The 18,907-nt window shown below is 53.4% G+C and overlaps 1 protein-coding gene across 1 annotated transcript; it reads right to left on the bottom strand.

The window, feature by feature from the left end:
* Positions 1-532: 532 nt before the first annotated feature.
* Positions 533-17,044, bottom strand: Lsr (lipolysis stimulated lipoprotein receptor). The gene is made up of 10 exons (XM_051162076.1): positions 16,668-17,044; positions 15,468-15,812; positions 9,203-9,322; positions 5,596-5,652; positions 4,887-5,033; positions 2,305-2,466; positions 2,131-2,190; positions 1,911-2,042; positions 1,002-1,742; positions 533-777 (listed from the first exon to the last, which is right to left on the bottom strand). Exons 1-10 carry the CDS (start codon positions 16,765-16,767, stop codon positions 533-535), a joined length of 2,109 nt encoding a protein of 702 aa, XP_051018033.1. The 5' UTR covers positions 16,768-17,044.
* Between the last annotated feature and the right edge of the window lie 1,863 nt (positions 17,045-18,907).

The following is an 18,907-nucleotide window of genomic DNA, read 5'->3' on the forward strand; positions in this document are numbered from 1 at the left end:
CCTGCAGCCGCCGCCTCCTCCCGCCGCCTCCGCCCGCCCGTCCCGTCCGCCCGCCGCGGGCACCGGGCCGCAGCTCAGCTGCCCGCCGCCCGCCCTCCCGCCGCACGCGGCCTGGGGCCTGCTTCCCTGAGCGCTCCCGCCGCCGCCGCCGCCGCCGCGACTTGAGCTTTTTTTTTTTTTTTTTTTTTTTTTTTTTAACACGGCCCTGCCCGGGTGGCGGCTGCCCTGTCGACTAGATCGCCGGCTCGCGCGCCCGCCGAGCCGCCCGGCCTGGCCCGGTCCGGTGGCGGATCGTGGCTGCAGCCGCCGCCGCTCTCTATCTTACCCCCCCCCCCCTTTTCTCTTTTTCCTTTTTTTTTTTTTTTCTTCTTCTCTCCTCTACTGGAGCTGCGCGCGCGCGGTGGCGGCGACGGCGCGATCCCGGGGCGGACGCGAGCGCGCGCGGAGGGAGGGGGTTGGGGCCGGGAAGGGCAGGCCCCGGGGACGCGCGCGCTGCCTTGTCTGTCCCGGTGGCGGCCGGGCGCGCACGCGCTCAGGCCCCCGGGGGGGAGCGGGGGGGACTCAACTGGGACCGCCGCGGGGCTGGAACACGCCCGGCCGCACGGACGCGGGGCTCAGATCGCCCGGGCACCGGGGTCTGAAGACTGTCAAAGTAGGTCGTGGGGAAGCCGGGAGCGTGGTGGCGGCGGTGGGGTGCGCGCGCACGGGCGCGCGGCCCCGGTGGCGAGGCGCGCATGCGCACGCGGGCAGGGCGGAGGCAGCCCGGGGGCACGTACTCTAGGCGGCAGGCCAAGGAGAAGACAGAAAGGCCTGTCTGGTCCCTTCCTGCATCGGTACCCCCACCTCGAGTGGCAAGAAGACGCCTAGGAACTTGTGATTAGGTATTTTATTAGGCTTGGCGAACAGCTTCATTAATGTTCCAATTTAAAAAAAAAAGTATAAAAGCTACATACAAAAAAAAAAAAAAAAAAAACCACAAACGTGGGATCAGACGACTAAACTTTCTCGACTCGGGGCCAAATTCTGCAAAGGGAGAAAAGAAAACGTGTGAACTGGACGGGCTTGGGGGAAAAGGTCTGGAATGTCTGAAGTTACAGGGTCCCGGCTCACCTTTTTCATCCTACGCTCCCTCGAGGCCTGGGAGTCAGTCTCTGAGTAAGGCGGAGGCGCTGGGGGATAGTAGCCCTCTTCTTCCTCCTCCTCTTCCTCCTTGTACAGTCTCCTCCTCTCTCCAGACCCCTTTTTCTTTAAGGCCTCTTCTATTAGTCGCCCATCATACTGAGGGTCCCGTGACCTGAAGCCAGCATCCCGAGGATCTCGGGATCGCTGACGGGATTTGGGGTCAGCCTGCCGATCCCTAGATCTGAAGTCGTCATAATAGTGGGGATCTCGGGAATGTGGCAAGTCCCGAGGATCCTCGGGGTCATAGAGGTCATCCCGGCTGCGACTCCTGGGAGGTGCATAGGCCCGTCCTCTCCGTCCACTACTTGGAGGGGAAGACCGGCCTGATTCGGTGGAGCCAGGCCGGTTGATATCATCCAGAGCATCCACAGAGCGGGCTCGAGGCCGCCCGGACCCCCAACCGCCCCTCGGCTGTTCTTGAAGGGGTTCCTGCTCCCATGTCCTGGGACTCCGCGGGGAGTGGCGACTCCACTCCTCATCCCTTATGGGGGTGAGAGCAGGAGCCCTGGAAGGCCGAGATCGCCAGTCATCTTCATGGAGGGAGGTGACTTCACTCATGGCTGTGGAGAAGGGAGATGTCGTCACTGGTACTAAGATGGGTCCAGCCTTGTCACCCACAGGCTCACACCTCCCCTGAGAGCTCCGCAGGCAAGGAGTTTGCACAAGATTGGTAGGAAGCATGCTTTACCCCCACCCCCCGCCCCGGTAGACTCAGGTCTGCAGCTCACCCCGTTCCACTCGGCCGTTGGGAGGGCCAGGCCTGGAAGGGTCAAAGTTGGCTAGCTCCTTCTCCATATAGTATAGGACCCTCATGGAGTCATCCTGCTGGCTAGCCTGGATCCTGTAGCCACTTCGAACTTCTGAGGAGAGGAACAAGGTGACTGGTTTGGAGGGTGCATGTGGGACCAACCTTCTAGACACACCAGCCTCAAAATAACAGGTCCTTACCTGAAGACACACTGCCATCCATGTCACGCATCAGAGGTACCTGGGAGCTGTGGCCACCAACTAGTAGAGATCGGTTGTCAGTGACTGGTTGCTACTTTGGAGCATGGCTGGGCGCTCCCATGCTACCTTCCAGCCCTCTCCCACCCCTTGTGTGGCTTCCCCCAGGCCTCTCACCTGAGCTATTCCTGTCGAAGTCTCCAGGGTATCCGTAGGTAGGGCCCATGGGAATCATGGCAGGCGGAGGTGGTGGGGTCTTGGCAGGAGAGAGGTGGGTATAGATGCTGGGGGCATAGATGCTGGGGACACCTGAGGTGGCCGCTTTGCCTGCAGCATAAACTGGGAGGGCAAATTGGCAATGAGAAAGGCGATCAGAAAGAAGCAGTCCTGGGACCCTAGGACGGGACCCTGGGGGGCCATGGGTCTGCGCCCCCATACCATTCCTGCAATATTACAGGCTAGGGGACACAGCCTTCACCAAGTCTCCAATATCCCGACCCCCCCAAGGTGTCTCTGTGTAATAGCCCAGTTGTCCTGGACTCACTCTGTAGACCAGACTGGCCTTGAACTCACGAAGATCTGCCCGCTGGGATTAAAAGTATGTGCCACCATGCCCACCCAGCAAGTCCCCAATTTCTATCTGAGATTAGGAGTGTACACTGGTAGATCAGGGTCCCGATATGCACATTGTGGTGGCTTGCCAACAGCTGACCTTGGAAAGGTTTCATGTGAACTGCAGGGTAGTTGTCTGTGTCTGTTTTTGTACTTGGAAAGGATCCCAGAACCTTACACTTCCTAGGTGTGCCAATATAGACCTTGATTGAACTTGTGATCCTCCTGCCTCAGCTATCATAGACACCAAGAATGAAAGGCTTGCATCTAAAGGCACTCCCTTTAGGTAAACAAAGCCCCTGTTCTGTGCCCAATAAGCTGGGGCAGCCTAGCCCATACTGTGGAAAAGTCTGTTGGGCCACATCTTGTTACCTCCCAGATGCAGTAAGTGGAGTCAGGTTACGTACATTGCCGGTACCGCAGAGGATAGGGGTACAGTACCTGGGGCAGGGGAGGTGTTTCCAACTACTGGCCACCCCCTTCCCCACCCAGCTGATCTGAGCTTCACAGCTCAAGGGTGAATTCTTCCTTCTCAGGCTAGAGGCTGGGTGGCAATTCCTAACTCATTTCACGTGATCCAGCCAGGCTTGGTACAGGCCTATAATACCAGCCATTATTTTACAAGTGTGGGTGTGGTGGGGGAGCGGGGCACATGTGTGCATTTTGAGTGTAGGTACCCAAGGAGGCCAGAGGAATAAGATAGCCCTGGAGCTGGAGTTAGAGGCAGTTGTGACCTGCCTGTCGTAGGATTAGGGAATCAAATTCTGGTCCTCCAGCTGGGTGTGGAGGCACTCTGGAGGCAGAGGCAGGCCTGGTTTACAAAGCGAGTCCAGGACAGTCAAGGCTACACAGAGAAACCCTGTCTTGAAAAACAGACAAAAATTTCTGGTCCTCTGCATATGAGTAAATCGTCTCTACCACTGAGCCATCTCTCCAGCGCTTTGTTTTGTTTTTGTTTTCCCCCCAGAGACAGGGTTTCTCTGTGTAACGGCCCCAGCTGTCCTCAAGCTCACAAAGCGCTGGGCCTAAAGGTGTGCACCACTGCGCCCAGCTAACCTCTCCAGCCAGCCTGAGTTAGGAAGACATGGTCTTGAAATAAGTAGAAAGAGGCCCAGGAACGTAAGTTAGCAGCAGAGTGCTTGCTTAGCGTGTTTCAGGGCCTGGGCTCAATACACAAGTCATGGACCCTCCTCGGGACTCCACAGCCTTGGAGGCTCTTTGCTCCTCTGATTTGAAAGCAGAAAACTTAACTGCTCAACTCTTTCCACGAGGAGCCCCTCCATTAGCTAAGTGACTGGCTAGGTTATAATTAGCAGCGTGCTGGTACTTCCTGTAATGCCGTAAGGAACAGGGGCAGAGACCACAGGAAGAAACTCCCACAGGAAAGCACTGGGTCCCTGGGTATATGACAGTGGAGTCTAGATGGAGGAAGTGTCTTGGGACCCAGCCCCAGCCTTAGGGGGTCACAGCTCCTGGGGTTCCCTCCATATCTGTAAAATGGTCCAAGAGTCCCTGCTAGCACAGTCAGTAAAAAAACAGAGAAAGCTTGTCCTCGAGAGCCGTGGTTCAGGCATACGGTTTGGGAGCTTCATCCTGGCCCCTTCACAGTAGTCTCTTACTGTGTGGAACCCAGGAGGTTAGGACCCTAACACAGACGGGAGCACAAGAGGTGCAGACTCTGCTTGGTTTCTTACCTTCCCACTTGAGGTTTTTGTTTCGTTTCAGACGGGATCCTGTGTAGCCCAGGCTAGCCTTGAACCTCAGTTCCCTGTGTCTACTTTTCCACACTGCTGAGACTGCCTGGGAGCATGGCCACACCCACCTGCATTTTTTTGTTTGCAGAGGGAACTTTACTTTCCTGTGAGTAGTATCTTGGAGTGTTGGACATTAGTCACAGCCATAAACTATCCTCTCAAAAAGGACAAGTTCAAGAGTTAGGGCTGGAGTTCCAGCGGCAGCATTTGCCTGGCACGCACAGGGCCCTTGCTTCGGTCCCCAACACAAGAAAGAAAGAGAGGCCTCCAACATGAATGAAACCAACGGAGAGGAGCAGGTTCTCCATGGCCTGCTGTGGACACTGCCTTAGCCTCCAGACGTGCAAGGCAGAGTTCCAGGGGAGGGAGGGGTAGCAAGTGAGGGACACTTACGGGCCTCAGGGCAACAGCACTTCTCTGGGCAGCAGGGACATCTGACATAACAGCAGCAGGTGTGCGGGCAGCACTGGCACCAGCAGATGCCCAGGAGGAGGAAGAGGAGGAGGCCAGCCAGGCAGACCACGACCACAAAGAGCCAATCTGCAGAGACAGGAGAAGGGAACCCTGAGCTGGGAGGGATCAGTAGGGCACCCAGGCTCCACCGGGTGGTGGTGTGGAGCCATCTCTGACACAGGGGACTATTTGCAAAGCTCCTCAGAGAACCTGCAACTACAGCTGGGTTCTCTGTGCCCAAGACTAGGGCGCTGCAACTGAAGGACACCAACCCCACTATAGCTTGGTTCAGTCCCTTGTGGGAGACCTTATCCCGAGTTGAAATGGACAGAAGCGGAGAGCATGAGGGAGCCTGGCTGGAGCAACACAAATAGCAGCCCTCAGGAGGGGAACGAGCCACAAGCCCATACCTGAACCCCAGAAGGACAGAGCAGTTACCAGTCACTCGAGTCCCCTGCCCACACCCCAGAATGTCCTCAACCAGCCCAGGCCACCCCAAGCCCACAGCCAGGCCATACATCACAGAATGGGGCAGGTTTAGTGGAGGGCCACAGCGAGAAGTAGTTAGGGTGTAGGGAAGGTACTAGAAACAGAAGCAGTCTACCAGGGGCCCCCAAGAGAAGCCCCACCAGGGATTCCACCCCCATACCTTCCAAGGGCCCCGCCCGAAAACCAGGTAGGAGCTCAGGGGCCTCTGAGGTCCTGCCTGGAGGGACAAAAGAGAAACAAGATTATGTTGGCCATGGCTGGGAACAGCCAACTTCAACTGACCAGTGGAAAATGTGCCCTTAACAGAGATTGGGAGACAATGGTGACCCAGGACAGTCCTGGCTGGTGGTATATGCCTTCTACCCCGCCATAAGGGCCCCATCACATAGGCCATGGATCCTAAGAGTTTGATCTCAGCCCAGCACTCCATCCCTCCCATTAACACAGGTCATGGTAGGTATATCAGGTGTTCCCTAGAGCCCACCAAGAACTGTTTACTGGTCAGGTTGGTCTTGAACTTGAAGCAATCCTGCCTGCCTCAGCCTCCCAAGCTCCAAGATTGCAGGCATGAGCCACAACTCAGGGCTCAAAATGAAGAACTTTTGAATGGCCCACACCCATGCACATAGTCAACATAATGGACTTAGTTTTGTTTTTGTTTTTTTTTTAAGATGAAAGAATTTGGGAGGGGAATATATTGGGGTTATCTGGGGCAAGTTGGAGATAGGGAGTAAGGTATGTGCATATATATAAAACCAAAACACACTTGTATGAAATTACCAAAGAATAAATTATATAAAACTTAAGATTTAAATAGCAAAATATGGGGGAAAAATCATGATAGCAAGTATATAATGAGTTACCTCTATAAGGATACAACTGAAATATAGCATATCTATTTTTGAAGTACTGGGGGCTGAACCAGGACCTCATGAAATGCTAAGCATATGTTTTACTCCGCAGCTACACTACAGCCCATAATAGTCTTTTTCTGTGGAATTGAGGGGCCATGAAAATCCTATATGGCCCTGGTTCTGTGACCTGGAAGGCTTGAGCTCTGCTCATAAATTGGGTCACACACATAAGTTTTAAGACCATCATGTCTTTTCTCAGATGCCATGGAGGCGCTGGGTCCCACTGGCATATGTCCGAAGGGTGCGTGCGTGTGTGCCCACACGCGCTCTCCACACCAGCACACCTCTCTCCAGGGCACTCGCACCTGGCAGCTGGGTGTGGTGGTGTATACCTGTCTAATCCCAGCACTTGGTGGCTCAGGCAGGAGCACGAGGTGTTTTAAAACCACAGCCCTAGCTACATAATGAATTAAAGGTTATGTGAGATCCTGGCTCTCAATAAATAAACAAATTAGCAACCCAAAACATGTCCAAACCAAAACTTTGCATAGTGTCACCAGGTATGTGCTCCTCTTCCTCGGAGGAAGCCAAGGTTTCCACAGGCTCCCTAACACACCGCCACCACCCTACTGACTAACAACGTGCAGCTGAGTAATCTTGGGATTTAAGAACCTTCTCAGTTTCAGGCAGTTGTGGTTGGCATATGCTATGATCTAAGCACTCAAGAGGGGGGAAAGATTGGGGCTTGCCACCTCAAGTCAATTTCGGGTACACAGTGAGACCCTGTTTCGGGGGGAAAAAAAAGGCTCGTAGTTCAATTTTAACACGACAAATACCTAGAAATAAATCACAAACATGGCACAAAATCTATGAACTCCTGAGTGGTTCCATGAGCTGCGGATGGTGCAAGCCAATAAAGGCCCTGAGGTCGTAGGAGGATGGACTCTACCACGTGCCCTTTGTCCTGCACCTCGAGACCGCTGGATCTGTTCCCAGCATGCATTTGCTCACTTGCTGTGAGGATGGCACTGCACAGCTGGAACTTCTGTCACAAGCAGCACATGTCATACAAGACAAAGTGCTAGCTTCTGACTGGCCCAGACAAGGAAGCCACCTGGTCAGACTGGAGACCCTGGGGACACCTGACCCTACACCTGCCATCCGCCCTGTTTCAGATACACTCAACCTTACACACACTGCATAAATCACACACAGCACTACCCCCAAATGGCAGAAGACAAACTGCTTGGACAAGGGACTCTGTATACTGTGACCCTGGGGATGTGGCAGACCTCAGTGGTCCAACCTGTTATACAGCTAGCCTTTCAGGCCCAGAACACAGAAAAATATTCAAAAGAAAATGCCGCCAGCTATGGTGACGCACACCTTTAATCCCAGCACTCCGGAGGCAGAGGCAGGTGGATCTCTGTGAATTCAAGGCCAGCTTGGTCTATAAAGTGAGTCTAGGACAGCCAAGGCTACACAGAGAGACCCTGTCTCAAAAACAAAACAAGACAAATCTGGGGGCTGGAGAGATGGCTCAGAGGTTAGGAGCACTGTCTGCTCTTCCAAAGGTTCTGAGTTCAATTCCCAGCAACCACATGGTGGCTCACAACCATTTGTAATGAGATCTGGTGTTCATGCATGCAGGTAAAATACTGTATAGGTAATAAATAAATAAACTTAAAAAAAAGAAAATGTCACAGCTGGGAATGGTGGCATAGGCCTTTAATCACAGCACAGGGGAGGCAGAGGCAGGCGGATCACTGTGAATTCAAGGCAAGGCCAGCCTGGTCTACAAAGGGACTCCAGGACAGCCAAGGCTACACAGAGAAACCCTGACTCAAAACAAAACAAAGCAAAAACAAAACAAACAAACAAAAAAAGCCACTAACTCTCTTTTTAAACAGGTCTCACGATATAGCCCAGGCTACCTAGAAATTCACTGTGTACCTCAGACTAGCCTGAAATTCAATATAGCCTAGAACTCTTGATTGTATTGACTCAGCCTCCCAAAGGCAGAGATTCCAGCATGGACCACCACCCCTTTTCCCCGCCCCCTCTCAGAACACACCACCTTATCAAACATGCAGACTTGTTTTCTTGCTGTTATCCTCTCAGCAACAATGTAACAGCTTAACTGTAACATACTTGCTTTGGCAGGTATTCTAAGTAACCCTGGACAATGGAAAGGTTACAAGAGTGATCCACTGGTTTCCATAGGGACCCAGAACAGAAGCCGCCCCCCCTCCCCCCAGGTCAGGGAAGTTCTCACTACCGATACGTTCTGCCCATGTTACTTGCTTGTTTTTGAAACAGAGTCTCTCTTTTGTAGCTCTGCATGTCCTGAAACTTGCTATGGAGACCCCGCTAGCCTCAAACTCAAGAGATGCACCTGCTTTTGCCCCGAGGTCTGGGGATTAGAAGCATGCGCCACCACACCCGTGTGTGGTTAGCGGCTGAGACTAGTTAGCGGTAGATTCCTCAGTTCTAGCCACTCTTTTTTTTGTTTGTTTGTTTTTTGTTTTTCGAGACAGGGTTTCTCTGTGTAGCCTTGGCCATCCTGGGCTCACTTTGTAGACCAGGCTGGCCTCGAACTCACAGCGATGCGCCTGCCTCTGCCTCCCGAGTGCTGGGATTAAAGGCGTGCGCCACCACGCCCGGCTCAGTTCTAGCCACTCTTAAACTTTGACTCTGGCCGATTTGAAATGCCACAGAGGGAAGAGTCCTGTCTGGGGGTGCAAGGCACGGAGAAGCCCAAGTGACTGGCAGTGCTGCAAGAGGGCAAGCAAAGCAGGCGACAGGGCCCAGCACGGTAGCTGGATGACAGAGGGTGGACACACAAGAGTGGACAAAGGGAATACCAGTCCCCGCCCCCCCCTTCCAGGGGCTTCTGCGTCCTACCCCACTCACCAAGGACAATGAGCTCTGCGTATGCCTCGTTGTTCCCTTCCAAATCTTGGGCAGAGACCACTGAGCAGTAGTACACCCCGCTGTCCCCCCACGCCGTCTGCTCGAAGGTCAGGTCAGCATCTGGGTCAGGAGAGGACAGTATGAAGACACTTCAAAGGAAGGCACTCCTGAGACCAATAGGGGCTGAGGCCCCTAGAGCTTAGGAAGGGTGCTAGGCGCGATGAGTCAAGTGAAAAGTACTCATTAGTCGGGGCTGGAGAGATGGCTTGTCAGTTAGGAGCACTTGTTACTCTTGCTGAGGACCCAGGGTTCAGCTACCCAGCACACATACATCTCCCAACCATCTCTAGCTCTAATTCCAGGGGATCCAATGCCCTCCCAGATGTCCCCAGACACTGGGCAAGCATGTGGTGCACAGACATAAAATAGGCAAACAAACAAACAAACCACAAAACAAAACCACACAGAGAGAGACAGAGAGAGAGAGAGAGAGAGAGCGAGAGAGAGAGAGAGAGAGAGAGAGAGAGAGAGAGAGAGAGAGAAATTAAGTATTAAATAATGAGATTTCATTTGTTTCACACAGTATATCACTATGTTGCTGGTCTCCAACTGGAAACTCTGCCTCCTCAGCTTTCTAAGCACTGGGGTTGGAGACGAGGACCACCCTACACAACCAAAATGAAATCATTTGTCTGATAGCATGCCACCTCTTATGTATTGCTATGAACACCAAACATGGATTATTTGGAGACGTCTGGGTGTTAGGCATGGTGGCACAGGTTGTTCCTCCTGAATGGCCTGAAGCTGAGCACAGATTTGGGCTTACATAGTATGCCGACCCTATCTCGCCCAGCACACCCGGCCCCTAACTTAAGATCCTTAGGACTGACATACAGACGAGCCCAAACCAAGTCCAGGAGGTGAACATTCTCACTGTGGTTTGGGGGGTGAGTTATCTGTTGTGGAGTGATGACTTAACCCAGCCAACGGCGGGCCAGGGCCTGTGCTTTCAACCCAGACACATGCTTTTTTTTTTTTTTAAACCAAGTCTCAAAGCCAAGTCTGATCTCTCTCATCAAACCTCGGGGGGTGGGGTGGGGTACAAAGCTAGGAAGCCAAGCTAACTAGGCCAGATCCTAGATATGAGATGCCTGGGCACCAAGGAGTGGGTGTGACAGGTGTGGGAGAGCCGCCGACACTCCCAGTTCCAGGCCCACTCCGTCCCCACATTCCAGGTCAGTCCTAGGGCTTGGGGACGCTGTGCTCAGAAGCAGCCCCCAGGGAAGGAGCCTGCTAATTACAGCACTAATGAAAGTCTTTTTGGCACATCCGGTTTCCTCTCCTCAGGCCCTAATTAGTTACATCCTTTCATCCACCAGGCGGGACAGGGAAACCTCTGCTTGCAGACTCTGCCTCAGTGGTAAGCATTTCTTCTGGCCAATAGAATCCCAGGGGATCATGAGTGAGGTCTTCTCAGCCACAGGCTCCTGATGACCCATCTGCCACCTGGTCCCACGGGCCCAGGAGCCTGCATGACAACCTGTCCACCACACCCATGACGGCAATTAACTTTGGGTGCCCAAATGCATCCACTGGGACACCAGCTACGAAGGACTACAGTTTCCTTTCCAGAACCCATGTAGATCGTGCCAAGAACAGTCCCCAGGCCTGCAAAACCACAGCATTCTCTCTGGTCGCTGGCTTCCAGCCCGTCCTCTGTGCCTTGTTACTCAAGCCCCCACCCGGAGAAGCACTGCCTGGGTACCCCAACTCGCACGGCCTACCCACTGAGCCCTGTCGCCCTCATCAAGCGCTAACTTCCTCACCCGTGGCAGATCAGCCTCAGTCACCTAGTTCTACAGACGGCTACCCTTCTCCTTAGCCTTTACTGCTTGTCCTAGAATTGCCAGCTACCTGGTTATCAAATAAACAACCTGGCTGATGGCCTGGCCGCGTCTGTCTATAGTCTCTAGCTCTGGGGAAGCCTTAGCTGGAGGATGGAGAGTTTGAAGCCAGCCTGGTCTACGCAGGGAGACCACCTCAAACCTTACCCTACAACAAACAACAAAAAGCAGACAACAAACCGCACCGAATATGCCAGTAAGTGCGTAAGCAACCTTCTTTAGAAGGTTCTCGCAGTGTGGCCAGGGATAACCTTGAGGTTCCCTGGCCTTCCCAGGGGATTGTGAGGTCATGCTTATTTTTCAGCACACACCACCTGCTCCCTTAACCTCTCAGGAACATTCAAAGGCATTTTCCATGTGACATATAATCTCACAGCAGGGCCAAAGCTGCTTGGAAAATCGAGCTTTTACTGAGCTAGACATGTAGAATTAGAAAACAATGCGACTTAAGTCGTTTAAATTATTTTTTTAGTTTGGGGGATTTTGTGTGTGTGTGCGTTGTTCATAAAAGTTATGATGTAGGCCAGGCGTGGTGGCGCACACCTTTAATCCCAGCACTCGGGGGAGGCAGAGGCAGGCGGATCGCTGTGAGTTCGAGGCCAGCCTGGTCTACAAACTGAGTCCAGGACAGCCAAGGCTACACAGAGAAAGCCTGTCTCCAAAAACCAACAATAATAATAATTAAAAAAAAGGTATGTTCTTTATTGACTGACTTTTTTGTGGTTGTTGTTTTTGAGACTGGCTGTCCTGGAACTTACATGTTAGTTTGCTAATTATAAAAAGCAAAAGCTTAATCCAGATGTGATAGTGTAAGTGTGTTAATCCCAGCACTTGCAAAGTTGTGTGAGGGTTGCTGAGTTCAATCCCAGCCTGAGCTGTAGTGTGAAATCCTGAAAACAGAAACTCCCAGGGGTCTTCAGGAGTAAGACAGTTTGGAAGCTCTAAGAAGAATCTAGAACCTTCTTGTGCTGCCTGTCAGTTGGTGAGAGGCAGTGTAAAGAACATGACCCAGGAGTGACAGAAAGTGCCAGGCACGGAAAGAGGGGGCTCTGCAGCCTGGGAAGGCTGCCCGGGCTGACCTTGGAGGACTGAGAACTGACTCCCTCTCCAAGGCTGGGCTCCTAGCCACCGTGGGTTGCAGATCCCCCTGTCGTAGACACCCATCCGTACCCTTTTTTCACACAAACCCACTTACGTTCCTAGGGTACAGCGGTGGGTTTAGGGTACTGTGAATCGGGGCACCCAGGGTTAATGCTCTTGGAGATACCATGAGGGGGCCCTGGATCCACGGGATTGGCTGGTGGTGCCCGCTTGACTGTTCTGTCTCCCATGGGCCTATGGTTTTGGCTGTTCCTCCCTGGCCCATCACTCTACAGCAATCCCCTCCCACAGCTGAAGGGGGGAACAGGGACCCCCTGCCACGGGAAATGATTACATAGGCTAGACATGAAACAGGGGCCTCCAGGACCATTATGTAGGCCTTGCTGTATTGTATTTGGCCCATCTGATGTTTTCAGAAGCCATGAAAAGGAAGGCTTTCCGGCTTCTTTTGATCACTTCAGAGGCCGGGGACCACCTTCTTCCTGTGGAGCACACCCTGTTCCTGGTCCCTGCTGCCCCCCCCACCTCCCACACACCCCAAGATCACAGGGGCTGGGCACTAAATTCAATGTGTGAGGTGAGAGGCCAAGATACTGGTCTCCAGTGGGAACAGAGGCTGGGGTCTTCCACACAGCTAACCCTGACCCTTATTTAAACACAGAGGAGGGGAGCCTCAGGGTTTAGGAGTCCTCAGGGTCTTGTTCAGACTGCTCTCAGAATGGGGGTGTCAGGGGGCAGGGGGGAGAGGCACATGGCTCCACACTACAGGAGAAGTTAACACTAAGGCCTCCAATATAACACCCATACACCCCCCAAAGCAAGACAAATGGAAATGGGGTGCTAGGAGATGGATAGTTGTTTTTTCCATCACTCTTTTCTTCTGCAGTTCTTGGGGGACAACACATGTCCTTCCCCATACTAGACAGGCACTGCACCACCAAGCTGCGTCACAGCACCCTTTGGAGACAAAGTCTCACTAAGTGGCCGGCGCTGGCCTTGAATTTTGATCTACACACACACACACACACACACACACACACACACACACACACACACACCATGCCTCAGCCTCCAGACTAGCTAGGGACAGGCTACACTTCCTTTTGCTCTTAAAAACTAGGAGGGTGGGGGCTGGAGACTTGACTCAATGGTTAAGAGTGCTGCCTGCTCTTCCAGAGGTCCTGAGTTCAATTCCCAGCAACCACATGGTGGCTCACAACCATCTATAGTGAGATCTGGCGCCCTCTTCTGCAGATAAAGCACTCATATGCAATAAGTAAATTAACCAGAAAACCTAGAAGGGTGGTTGGCCTTAAGGACACCACCCAGAGATCCACTTCTTTGTCCTCGAAGCTGAAGAGGAAGTTAGCTCTCACAGGACTTCTGAAAGGATGGCCACTTCCTTACCACTCCTGAGATAAGTCAGCAGGAGACGCCCAACTCTCTGGGCCATGAGGTACCCCCAGGATATACCCTGATGGGCACTGCTGAGCTTTGCATCCCTCAGAGCACACTCAGTGCCAGCCAGCCTTCAAAGATTTCCTCGGTATTTGTGGTGTCCTGACCAGGGTTGGGCAATTAGGCCCAGTGTGAGCCCCCAAGAAGCCCCCTCTCTCTCCCCAGCCTCAAGAGCAGTGGAAACTTAGGGGTGAGTTTCCATGGAGATCAGGGGGACCCTACCTTTCACCTGTGTCCTCACAAGGGGAGGGGGAACACTCTGCAACCAAGAGTCACCCCACCTCCTGTGCTCCCACGCAGAATCAAAACCAACCCAGTAAGGCAAAGAACAGGCACACGCATTACCTGGGAGCCTGCACCCCTGGCCCACTGCTGTCTCTGTATCTTCCCTCTGCCCTTTGGATTCTTTAACTCTCACAGTGGCAAAGATGGCACGTCCCAGCCAATCCACACACTAAAGCTATTTTCTTTGTAGCTTGTAAAGTTATCTGAAATCTTCCATCTTTTTTTTTTTTTTTTTCTCCTCTCCCTCCTCCTAAACTCCTGAGACAGGGACTCACTAGCCAGGCTGGCCTCCAACTTGCTACATAGCTGAGGGCGGTCTTAACTCCTAATCTACCTCCGCCCCCCCAATGCTGGGATGACAAGTGTGCACCTCCATGCCCGCTGTGCTCGCTCTTCCTAAGACTTCTTTCCACTGCCAGTCTCACTTCTAAGAGGTAATTTGGGGGCAGGGACAGCACCTGGGCTATTCTGCTTACCACTCTTTCCCCAGTGTTTCCAAGAGCACCTGGGACACAGTAGGAACCCTGACAAACAGCAAGTCATAGAATCCACTAGTGAGGGGCGCGGCTCAGAGGCAGAGCATCTACCCAGCGTGCACCAAGCCCTGGGTTCAATCTCCAGCACCACCAGAGAACAAAATAATGGATGAGAGGCCGGGCGTGGTGGCGCACGCCGTTAATCCCAGCACTTGGGAGGCAGAGGCCGGCAGATCACCGTGAGTTCGAGGCCAGCCTGGTCTACAAAGTGAGTCCAGGACAGACAAGGCTACACAGAGAAACCCTCTCGAAAAACAAACGAACGAACGAACGAACGAATGGGTGAATGGAGACTAGGCTACAGTGGTTCGAACCCAGCTGCTATCAGCTATGTAACTCCCTTGCAAGTCACTTGTCTCTAAAGGCCTCTGGGGAAAAAATGACAATAGTAGAATGGAGTCATTCAATTACTGTGTGGTCCGCCTGACTTAATCCACCTCAGGTATCAGGCCTTGGGTCTCACTATATGTAGCAGGTGCTGGCCTTAAACTCAAGAGCCTTCTGCCTCAGCCTCCCAAATGCTGGGATTACAGGCGCGCTACAACAGCTGGCTGAAGCATTGTTTCTTATCGCTGGCATTTTCAGTACCAATTATTAAAGTAAACCCCCACTTTAATCTCCTCTCGTTTTCTGTTGTTTTCGCTGCAGACTTCTGACACTAAACAGGCATGTTTATTCTGTCTCCCTTCCAAGACCGTGAACTCCGTAAGAGAGTGATTTGGTTTTATTTCTATCTGTTGTTCCCAGAGACTGGAACAAACTCGGTGTACGGTGGGGGCTGTACTGTGGGATTATGGGATGGATAGGTAAGATGATGGTGGATGGATGTGTGAGCAGGTGAATGGATGCATGGATGGGTGAGTGGGTGGGCAGGTGGGTAAGTGGAAGGATCCCTCCCTTCATTAGGCCATTTAAGACAGACACACTCAAGCACTCTCACCCCCACCACCCACAGAACCTCCTCCGCCTTGCCCCGCGTACTTCCTGTGATGGTGATCCTCCTGCCTTGGTAGTAGTCTCCCAGGGTTACAGCATTGCCTTGTTTGGTGGCCACCACCCTGACAGTGCGTACACTGTCCTGGCACTCCACATAGGGGTTGTAGCCAGGGTTGCCAGCGGCCAGCTGGGCATTTAGCTGGTTGTCCACGCTTGCAGGGGAGAAGGCATCGGCAACACGGTCCCGGCAGAATGACTTGTACTTCCAGATCACGATGGGCACCGTGAGGCTGCTGCTCATCTGATAGGTGCAGGGCAGCGTCACTGGCTGGAACAGGATCACTACGTGGTAGGGGTCAGACACAGTCACCTGGACGGCGCTGGCAGGGTCTGAGGATAAAAGTATATTCAGCAGGGATAACTGAGCGCTGGGAGGTACCACAGCAGCAATGGTGCCTTCAGAGCACCTGGCACCCTGCTGTTCTTAATCCCTGAGACTGGTGAGGCAGATCGGACAATTATGCCCATTTTATACACCCATGGGGCTAAAAAGGGAAAAATTTGCAGCCACACAGGCCAGGTACCTAGAATACTGCCCACCTCTTCCCTTCTCAGAGACTCCTCAAAATGCACACCCAAACGTAGATGGAATCCCTTGACCTCCACCCGGCCAACATTCAACAACCTAGGTGAGCGCTGGCCAGCGGGAAATGGTATAAGGTTCAAAAGTCCACTCTACAGATACCTGGGAGGTGGGCGGGGTGCAGAGTCCCCAATTCCACACCCACTCCGTGGCAGGGCACTGTTTCTCGAGCTCTTCGTCTAATCCAGCCCTCTAGTGCCCTCTCCCCGTTACCCCAACACTTAGAAATCTTGGGGCGGATCCAAGATCTCAAAGGCTGGCCTTTGCCGTGATCGGCGGGCCCCTGCTCCTGTTCACAAAGGGTCCCCTTCTCCGGACAGCTCTCAGGTTTTAGGATCCGCAGTTTCACTTCCTGTTATCTCCAACAAAGGCGGAGGAGCGGGCTGGGCGCACCACAAGAAGAAATTCCCTTCCTCGGGCACAGAGGGGTCTCCCCAACCAAGCGGGTGCTGAAAGTCTCGAATCTGAGCTCTCGTACCAACCATCACGGGCCCCCACTCCTTAGTAGCGTCTTCTTCAGGGCAGGTGAGAACTGCGGGCCTCCATCCACCTCCTGTAGTGCCCTCCCGCCGTCCCACAGCACCGGGGACCCCACGCCTTACCTGGGCAGTGAAAGATGAGCATGAGCCACACGAAGACCACAGTGACCGCGTGGACGCCAGGCGCCCCAGCACACGCGCTGGCCGCCGCCGCCGCCGCCATCGCGGCCGTCTAGCAGCGACGGTGCCCGCGCGTCCCCTCCCAAGTATTCTGAGAGAAGGGGGCGCGGTGAGCACCAAGGCCAAGAAGGGTGCGTGCTCCGCCAGGCCCCTAATTCAAGTCCATTTTCCCCACACTGGAGGAGTCCTAACCTACAAAAAGAACTTAAACGAAGCTCATGCCTTCGGCCCCCCGAGACAACTGACCCGGCGCGCTGTGGCTCTCTGGGTCACTCCACCCCCGGCGCATTCCCGGGAATGGATCCGCCCAGGTACACAAGGGTGGGAGCCCCGGGGCTGGGCTTGGGGGTGGGCGGCGGGGGAGGGGCTTGCGGACCTCCCTCCCCGGAAGTGGGCTGGCTCAGGTGCGCTCTGCCTCCAGGGCCTAAACCAAGTGACCGCTTAGCCAGGAGGGCCCCCGCACCATAGGCGAGCAGTGCAGCCACCTGCTGCTCTGGCTAAAGTTGATAGGCTCGAACTTCTTGAATACAGAGACCCTCTGAGGGTGCTCCACCTGCTGAAAGGGGCAGGGCCCTGCCGCGCACCTGTTGGCTCCTGGTCCACACCCCTGTCCCCAGCGCCAATGGACCCGCCTAGGTGCGTCCTGCGGGGTGGTGCCAGGCCGAGCCAGGTCCCGGCTGGCAGGGGAGTGTCGGTGACGCTATACGCCTTCCCGCTCTCGTACCGGTGGGGGAGGTGCTGAGGTCCTTCTGGGCTCTGCAATTAAATAATTCGAGGAAGCAATGAGGTCCCACTAGGAGGGATGCTCTGGCCACGCAGGGGACGCTCGTGGGGACAGAACTTTGAAAAAGTTGAACTCGTTCTTCGGCACTTTATCCTTACTACTTTCCCTCTCTTCCTAACTTAAGGTTTCTTTCCCACCTTCCTCTCGGGCATCCCTCGCTCCAGGTCAGGCTTCCGGAAGTTGTGATGCGTAAAGGCGCTGAGCCAAGACTGGAGGCTAGGAGACCTGTTTCGGTTCAAAGGTTCCCAGGACGTCACCTGCACCGCGGGCGCGGCTGGTGGCTCTCGCCCTTCTCAGTAGGACATTGCTGTCCCCTGGTGGCGTCGAGGGGAAAACGCGTTCTGGGAGACTGTGAACTGGCCACTGTCTTGTGGATTGGGGACCCCTAACATTTTCTTTTCTGTTTTGTAAAAGCATGTCAAATCGCATCCTTCCGCGCAGAACTCTCCCGTAGATCCCTCCTGACTCCCAAGCAAAATTCAAAACTTATATCGGCCTGATTGCCCCTCCCCAACGTCACTTTGAGCTCTTCGCTTGGTGACTTCAGCCATACTGGCCTGAATCAGACGTTCACACACATGGCTGCTGTAGCTACCAGAATTCCCTTCCTGCTGCGGACACCTGATCCCATTTCTCTGAGGGCAGTCTTCAAAGGCAAAGGCGGCTGATAAAATTTTATCCAGTTCATGAACCATAATGGTTTAAAGATACAGGAAATCACCATGGGCATCATTGTTACCGTCTTTAATCCTTTACTTTGTTTTGTAGACATCACAGTTACAAAATGTTACCAAGTCACAAAACTTGGTCATTGTCTTCAACCACAGGAAAGAAAGAATCCGTATTAGATTGGAACCCACCCTAACCACCCCATTTTTCACATGCCCTGACTCCAAACATGTCGTATGTCTGAGAGTGGGGTGTCAGCATGTATCCCAGAGCAGGAGACCCCTTTCCCCCACTTAGAATCATTTACTGCATTCTGATATTTCACTAGTCACATTTCTTTCTTTGGGGGGGGGTTGTTTTTGGTTTTGGTTTTCATTTTGGGAACAGGGTCTCTCTGTGTAGCCTTGGCTGTCCTGGACTCACTTTGTAGACCAGGCTGGCCTGGAAACTCGCAGTCATCCGCCTGCCTCTGCCTCTGCTGGGATTACAGGTGTGCACCACCACGCCTGGCTACTGGCCACATTTCCACCACCTATCTTATCCGATCCTAAAGACGACATGGCTAGCGAATATTCTGTCCCTACATTTCCCAGCCCTTCTGTAGTCAGTTGTGTGTGTGTGCGTGTGTGTATGTGTATGTGTGTGTGCGTGCACACATGCGTGTGTGTGTCCATGTTACATGGTCAATTATAGTTAGTAGCATATATGCAAAAGTTAAGATGGTTCCCCC

Source organism: Acomys russatus, chromosome 19, assembly GCF_903995435.1.
Source record: "Acomys russatus chromosome 19, mAcoRus1.1, whole genome shotgun sequence".
Classification (NCBI taxonomy): domain Eukaryota; kingdom Metazoa; phylum Chordata; class Mammalia; order Rodentia; family Muridae; genus Acomys; species Acomys russatus.